The sequence below is a fragment of the Populus euphratica genome, unplaced genomic scaffold (assembly GCF_000495115.2).
Source record: "Populus euphratica unplaced genomic scaffold, PopEup_1.0 scaffold8.1, whole genome shotgun sequence".
Lineage (NCBI taxonomy): Eukaryota > Viridiplantae > Streptophyta > Magnoliopsida > Malpighiales > Salicaceae > Populus > Populus euphratica.
Window position 1 is genome coordinate 2,600,288 of NW_011499855.1, and position 8,451 is coordinate 2,608,738.

Here is an 8,451-nt window from a genome sequence, read left to right on the forward strand (position 1 = left end):
CAAATCCGCGGAGCTCCACCATCCTAAAAAATAAAAAAAAAATGAAATCATTAGAGAATTTTCCAACAAATCACAGCCAAGCTTCAAGTATTTTTCTTTAACCCCTGGAATAAATCAATTTTTTTAAAAATAAATTTATGAAATAATAAAACACTTGGCCGACAAATACCTCATTAATGTGTTCCCCTTGTGAGTGCTTTTTTTTGCTTTTTAAAGTTTCTTTTAAATTGTTTTTATTTAAAAAAATATTATATTAATATTTTAATGAATTAATATTAAAAATAAAAATATTTTTTAAAAAACATTATTTTAATTAAAAAAATTTTTTTAAAAAGGTTTTTACAACACTAAAAAAAAAAACACGTCGCTATAAACAGTATTAAAGTTAGCAGTTGAGACAAAGCTTACAACACCAGCATACCACTACCTCCACTTCTCTCTCCACAAACAGTACTGCATTGCATTTCTCCACAAAGATCTAGGCAGCAAGCCAGCCCCTGTAAAAGAGAGAGTGTGTGTATGTATATATATATATATATTTTAAAAAGATCCTTCTATTTTTCTCACTCCAACTTCTACCACTCTATTTATTCATGGACTGGCGAAGAACTGAAAGTCCGCTCTACACGCGCCCATGGACTAGCGACTCAGGCGCTTCTCCGACGGCGGCAATGGTGCCAAATGCGCGTCACGGTCACCACGCTCGATCCTCTTCCGCTTCCGGATTCTCCACCATCAAGCGAAACCAGAATGTAGCGGCTAAAGCTGCGGCTCAGCGGCTAGCTCAAGTCATGGCTTCTCAAACGGCTGACGACGACGACGACGACGACGACGAAGGCGATGATCTAGGGTTTCGTTACAGTGCTCCTCCGCCTCTGTCTCTCTCGAGGAATGCTAATAGTAACAGTAATAATGTTATTACTACTAGTAAAGCTTCGGTTACCACTGCGTCTTCAAGGATCAATAGATCTCCTTCACCTGCGGTAACTTCCTTTTCTTACTCTTTTTTTGGATAATTTCTTTTTCACTGCAGCGAATATGTTTCGATTCTGATTGAAAGAAAATGAAGTGTTGATTTTAAACGAATTGAGGAATGATTTAATTGTTTGCTATAAGTAAAGGTGGCATTTAGCGGCGGGAGTTAAGTCGAGAATTATGGATGTTAGATTTGTATTAACTTCAACTTTCTGTGATTAGAGCTCTATAGCTTGGAAATTAAGGTGATACTTAATTCTTTTTTGATATTGTGGTTCTTTCTTATACAAGAATGCATGATGTGTAAAAATGTGTAGGAAAAGTATATGCTAATTGGATTTTTTTTTTTTTTTTTATGGTGGGTTCTGAATTTAGTTAGCTAGGAATTTTGAAGAGACTGCGGCGGGTCGGTCGACATCAGCTGGAAGGCCAGCAATGTCCCTTAGAACTGCAGCAGCAGTACCACCAGTGCCATTGAGCAAAGGATCATTGAGGACTGCGGTTTCTTTACCGCCGATAGATCCTCCAAGAAATGGGCATAGAGATGGTAAAAGGTAAAATGAGAACTAAAACATTTATTCTGCTTTAACAGTGGATGTTCAAACTCTATCAGAATGACCCTTTTCTTTTTTGGAAAAGAATTATGGAATTCGTTGTATCAATTATCAACTATGTGATGCTAGTAAGCTTTTTTCCATGTTTTTTCACCTAACCCGTAACTGAAGTTGTGGGATTTTCTTGTAATTATGAAAACATGATGTCATTAATGGAAATGCAACACTTTTGTATGGGTTAAGGTAGAGATATAAGGTCGTGGTTTTATGTAGTCTAGTCATGCAGCTTCCTGGCCTGGCTCTGAATTAAAGGAATATCTTGGTCTTGAGGTGTAGCTAAGGAACTGGACTCGTTTAGTCTCTGCAAGGCCTAGCTTTGAAGAGGGGTTGCCAACAAAAAGACAATGTCTTTTTTTTCCCCTAACAACCAAGCTCAATCTAGCTTGAGTAATGCCCTGCTTTGTTCTGAAACATGCATCACCTAGCAGGACCAATATTTAGATTAACTAGTCTTTGGCTTTTCACTAAAGGATGCATGATTTTACGATATGACAATTTGGAGGTGTGAATTGCCATGATTGCAGATTCTTGTCAGAAGTGGTAAATTTGAACTCAAAAGACACAGGAGATCAACACGAGGCTTCTGCACTCCATGATGAAGTATGTACTTACACCAGATTCTTGTTATTTGTTTTTTACCCCTTTATGTGCAACAATCAATAAGTATTCTCTTAGAGACATCAAACGGATTTTGTTTACTATAATGAAGATTCCATGATAAGATTGATTGATTTTGCAGCTTGATATGCTACAAGAAGAGAATGGAAACATTCTAGAGAAGGTACAGTTATTTTGATTTTTTTTCTTTTTCCAAACTAGTAATGAAGCCACATATGGTACAATTAAACCTGTATTTATTGTACAGCTCAGGCTTGAGGAAGAGAGATGCAAGGAAGCGGATGCCAGAGTCAAGGAGCTTGAGAAACAGGTGCTAATTAGTTTCCATATTTTTAAACACGTCTTAAAGCCTCAGCATATTGGCATCTTTTTGCTTGACTTGGATATAGCCTAAGGTGCATTTCTTACAAGGTTTAAAGATAAAAATATACTGTTGTGTTAATAATTATAAGAGTTTTCCCAATGTGTGCTTGAGGGCACACACATTGAAGGTTTTAAATTTCGTTCCTGGTAAAAATGTCACTAAACAATGTGTCGTCATTGATTATGACAATTTTTCATTACAGAGAAAGAGTGACCTATAACTTCTAAGCCCGTGGAAGATAGAAAAAGAAAGAAGGCGACCTTCACTCCTCTGCAACCAATTCACCACTGCCCATTTTCAACCAAGAAAGTTTAAATAACCAACTGCCAATAAAAAACTACCCTTTTTTACCCATATGAAACCCACCTTAAAGCAGCACTTCTCATTCTAAACTTCATGCTGAAAGTGTTTTTCTTCCTAAACCTTGCTCTTTTACTTGATATTGGGTTTTTCAGGTCTTGCTTTGAATTTGAAAGCCTCACAGGTAATTCTTTCAGGTTCCCAACCTCCAATTTCATTAACACATGCACTTTGCTGCTTGTCCTGGGTCCGCAGGTTGCTGCTCTTGGAGAAGGAGTATCTTTAGAAGCTAAGTTGCTGAGCAGGTTAGTTGTTCTGACAACTCTGGTGGTTCTTTATCCTTGTTAATATTCATGTAATGACATCTTGTGCTGCCATCTGCAGAAAGGAAGCTGCATTGCGGCAAAGAGAGGTAACGGGGATGCATCCTTATGCTAGACTTGTCAATTTAGGTCACTGTCGCTATTTTAGCTTACTGAGTAGGACACACTAAGATTTTTATTTGGACCATTAAATCACTGGAACTCCTGTGTTTAGACTTTTGATTCTGAGGTTCGAATGGTAGGAGGGAGGCGTATTTTGTCCATTTGTTTAAGGACCATGATGGTTTTCTTGTTGTATTAGCTTTAACAATGTTAAAGGCCCAAAGATCATACTCATTTTCTTTAAATTTCGTTCTGTTCTTCAGGCTGCACTTAAGGATGCAAAACAAAATAATATGGTGGATAAGGAAATTGCATCTATTCGATCTGAAATAGAGGTAAGTATGTCATCATGTGGTCCTTTAACGCCTCATGGATATTTTTCTGTGTTGCTAGGTTCCTAACTCATCATAACTTTATGTGTACATTTCTTGCTTAAATCAGAATGCAAGAGATGAGGCAACATTCGTTGTGCGGCAGCTGCAGGGAGCTGAATCTGAAGTAAAGGCCCTTCGTTCAATGACACAAAGAATGATATTGACCCAGAAAGAAATGGTTTGTATCGGAATAGATTCAAATGGCTCCTTAATAATATATTAGAAACCATTAATTGTGTATCTGCATTTTAGGAAGAGGTTGTCCTCAAGAGGTGTTGGCTTGCTCGATACTGGGGCTTAGCTGCAAAATATGGTAATCTACTGGTCAATGTTTTGTTTTCTTATATCATATTGGAAATGACCTTTGGTTTTTAAATTTTTATTGGTCTTTTTTTTTTCCTGCATGAATTATGAGGCAATATTGTAGTTTAACGAACTTTTCCCACAGTTTTCTGATGTGCTATGACTTATTTTAATTTACTATATACAATGGCTTGTTTAATATACTTTGTGCTTGACACCGAGCGGTTCATCCATCACATCTACCCATTTCATGTAATTCTTTTCATATTTATAGGTATCTGTGGGGATGTTGCTGTGTCAAAGCATGAATACTGGTCATCCTTAGCACCGCTTCCATTTGAGGTTGTTGTCTCTGCTGGACAAAAGGCCAAGGAGGAATGTTGGGAAAAAGGCTAGTACTTGCTATTTGGCTTTTGCAGTTTCTACTGTGTTTTCACTGGATAACAGTTTTAATGGGATCAATGTGTTGGCTTGAACTGCTCTATTGTTTGTATCAAACTTTCTTTGGTATCTAATACTAGTAACTTTGAGTAGGTGAGGAGGACAGTGAGAAGAGAAGCACACTTGCTCATGACTTGAGTGATCTAACTGGAGAAGGAAATATTGAGAGTATGCTTTCAGTTGAAATGGGTTTGAAGGAGCTTGCTTCCTTGAAGGTTTATGCTATTCATTACTTGTCTTTCAACCATATGCTTCCATCTTATGTTTATTTTTGAGTTTCAATATGATGCGCAACAAGCATTGTTTTTCATTCAGCCCCCTTCCATCTTTATTAACTGTTATCTTTGAACTATTTAAAGTTTCTGGTTTTGCAAAGTGTTTTGGTGTTCTGATATTATATGTATTGTGTCACTTTCAAGGTTGAGGTTGCTATTGTGCTTGCACTGGCCCAACAGCGGCGAGCAAACGCTCTTAGACTGTCCATCTCAGGTATGAGTTGGCCTGTTGACACACTGCTGATGCTGGCTTAAATTGCTAGATTTAATGCCTTATCACAGTGTTGTTTATGCTATTGTATCTTGCTGACATGCCTTTTCTGTTTCTTTCAGATGTCAAATCACATGGTGATCCGAAGTATATGGAAGCATTCGGTGAGTGGTATTTGGGCTGCTTCTTGCATTTACCTTACAATCTACTTGGCTGAAATAAGTAGTGCTATTGCCACACTTAAAGCCGATGAGCACTACCTTTCACTTGCTTTTTTTTTCTATCTTTGTTGATCAGACCCATCATTTTCTGTTTCATGATCACAGTTGTATATAATTCAAATCCATCATTTTTTTTGCAGAATTGAGCCCTGAGGAGTCTGAAGACGTTCTTTTCAAGGAGGTCTGGCTTTATTTATCGTCTAACCACTGTTGTAATTTATTTTCTAGAATTATGTACTTTATTTGGTTGATGGAACTGCATGGTGAAATATGCCAGTTTCCAATATTTCTGTGATTGATTCAGTTTCCTGATGTTGCGATTAAATCTTTTGGTGTAGTGCTGTTGTTACTGGCCTATTCTAAACAGTGTTATGTTATAGAGTTTGGTGTCTGGTTGAAAATCTCAATTGGTGATTGACATTCTTCAGGTGCAGATCTGTAGAGAGAATTGATTAGTATCTGTGTGCCCCTTTGGAATCTTAACAAATAAGCTGGTGTAGTTCTTTATTCTTTCTTACCTGTTCAGTTTTTTCCTGTGAAAAAACCTACCTGTGAATGGCCCATGGTATCAAATCATTGACAGCTTCAAAAATTGTTAGTTTCTGCACAGTAATGTCCATGCATTTCCTGTCCTGATTTAACACCAACACAGATAAGGGAGGAGCAAATATTTGTGTTGTGCTGAATCTGATTAAGTTACAATATACTTGCACAGGCATGGCTTACATATTTTTGGAGAAGAGCCGAAGCCCATGGTATAGAGGAGGACACTGCTAAAGAACGACTTCAGTTTTGGATTAGCCGCAGTGTACACTCGCCAAGTTCACATGATGCTGTTGATGGTAAGCTTCTCCTGTCCTTGATAGTTTGGTGCTTGCATGTACTTGTTGTACAGTTCTATGATAAGCATGCTGAGAAGATTGTATAACCGTGGCACTTTTACTGGACTCACAAGAAGGCTTTGTAAAATTACCAGCTGCCAAACTGTTTCTTTTTCCATATCATTGACTCGTTGATCTCGTGCATGATCACTTATCTTGAGTATTCCATCTCAGTGGAGCAAGGCCTAATGGAGCTCAGGAAGTTGGGAATAGAGCATCGACTGTGGGAAGCATCTCGTAAGGAAATAGATCAGGGCTCTTAACACAGAAATCTTCCGGTTAACTAAAGGGCTCTGGTTGATGATGGCGAAACCTCACACCATCAATTTTCTTCTCGATTTGTTTTATTGAGTTTTTCTTCTGTTTGTTGAAGCATCTACACGTTGCAAAGAATTTACATATGTTGCGTGGCTCTGGTCCTCACCTGCTAAATGCTATATAAAGTGGTTCATCTGTTTAGATGTTGTATATAAATACACGCACACATCTACATACAGTGATGGCATTTACATGAAAGTTAAATACAGTTTGGTTCAAATTGTAGCGAGCTTGCCATGGAAGCTTTGGAATTTTCAAGCTTGTTTGTGTACCTAATGCACATGGCTTAATTAAAGCTGGAAGGAACTAGCTATGCTCATTTTGATCAATCATCTTCATGTCACAAGACCTTAACATAAATAACAAGAGTTAGAATTTTCCTTTGCTACGCCTTTCCTCGTCAGCAACCAGAAGGAGAACTGTCATGAAATAAAATTGGTAAGGTTTGGACGAATATTTGTCTGCACTGCAGTGGGGCCTCAACAGGTTTTGCTGGGTTCTGGCGCAAAACCTGACAATTTAAGAGACAAGTTTAAATTTTAGAGGAAATTAGTGTCGGAGAGAGGAGTTAAACTAGAAGGGAGCTGCGCTGTTTGGTTTGAGGACAGCTGAAACAACGGGGTTTGTAACGGAGGGTTGAGTCCCCGGTTATGGTTCCAAGTATCGGATGAGTGGGTTGGGATTCTATTCCTAAGAAGGGGCGGGGTTATTTGCATTGAATCATTCTGAGATCTAAAAACGGCAAGAAACTTATTTGCTCTTCCTAATCAAAATTTGTTGACATCGTGAAGATGAAAAAAAAGAGAGAGAAATGCGAAGCTGATATGACGCTTGGGTGATGAACAAGCTGATGCACGTAAATTGCTTTGTGACAAAATGGTGGTGGTGATTGTGACTGGAAAAAAAAAGAAAAAGAGTAGAAAGTGAATAGCAGAATGAGTTTCCTTTATGAAGTGGGCTGAGCATGAATAAAGAAATTCTAGATCATTGACAGCCATATGCTGCACATTGGATCAATTTTAATACTGAATGCTTTTTTTTTTTTTTTTTCAAGTATTGACATGGTGATATACTGAATCAGGTTTTTTTTTTAAAAAAATATTAAAATGGTATATTAAATTGATATGGGTTAATTTATTAAATTTATTATTCAAGTTATAAGATTATGATAACTCTATAGAAAATAAATCAAAATAAATTATAAAGATAATTTGTTATTCAACTTAATATTAAAAAAAAAACTTCTTGATTCAACTCAGGTTAACCTACCTAATGTGTAACTCAGGTCATGAGATTGAGATAATTTTATAGAAAAAAAAAATACAAGGTCTAATTTCTAACCAATTCAATATTAAAGAATTAAATCGAAAAAAGAATTGATTAAAAAATAATAAAAAACCTACTCATGTCAATCTGGATTAATATGTTAAAACCATTATCTGGATCATGAAACCAAGACAAATTCATTAAAAAAATAAAATTATAAAGCTTCATTTCTAATATATTCAATGTCAAATGTTAAAATTGAAAAAACAAACTTAATCCATGAGATTATGATAACTTCAAATAAAACAAATTAAAAAAATATTATGAAATTCACAACCTAATATTAAAAGTTAAAATTAAATAAAAAAGAACATTGAGTTGTTGATGAGTAAAATTAAAACAAAATATTAAGTTTAAAAACAAAAAAAATGAACAGAATCATTATATAAAACCCGTGACAAGAGTCAATTTAATTGAGGGTAACCATATGGAAAGAAAATGAAAAAATTTTATTAAACTCAATTAAAAACAAAAAAAATACATTCAACTCTAATCAGTCTATCAAACCAATAATTTGAATCATGAAATCAAAATAATTCTATAAAAAAATAAATAAAAAAACTTACAAAACTCAATTTCAAACTAGCTCAATATAACATATTTATTGTTGTTGATTGAAATCGAAAAAAATAAATAAATTATTAGGACCATTATATAACTTAATAAAAAAATATTAGAAAAAAAATTATGAAATAGAATTATCATAACAACCTAATATTAAAAAAAAAAAAAATTCTTTTAGTAAACAATGTTTCGTGAGTACAGTGATGTTTTGTTAATAGACGCCCTTGATCCTTTTGACGAT

The 8,451-nt window shown here is 35.6% G+C and overlaps 1 protein-coding gene across 1 annotated transcript; it reads left to right on the forward strand.

Annotated features, from left to right (window-relative positions):
• Nucleotides 1–402: 402 nt before the first annotated feature.
• Nucleotides 403–6,649, forward strand: LOC105123085 (myosin). The gene is made up of 17 exons (XM_011022557.1): nt 403–983; nt 1,351–1,529; nt 2,114–2,189; nt 2,329–2,370; nt 2,455–2,517; nt 3,127–3,176; nt 3,256–3,283; nt 3,560–3,631; nt 3,738–3,848; nt 3,923–3,983; nt 4,248–4,364; nt 4,508–4,629; nt 4,834–4,903; nt 5,023–5,064; nt 5,262–5,302; nt 5,837–5,963; nt 6,177–6,649. Exons 1-17 carry the CDS (start codon nt 594–596, stop codon nt 6,263–6,265), a joined length of 1,680 nt encoding a protein of 559 aa, XP_011020859.1. The 5' UTR covers nt 403–593; the 3' UTR covers nt 6,266–6,649.
• The last annotated feature ends 1,802 nt before the right edge of the window (nt 6,650–8,451 follow it).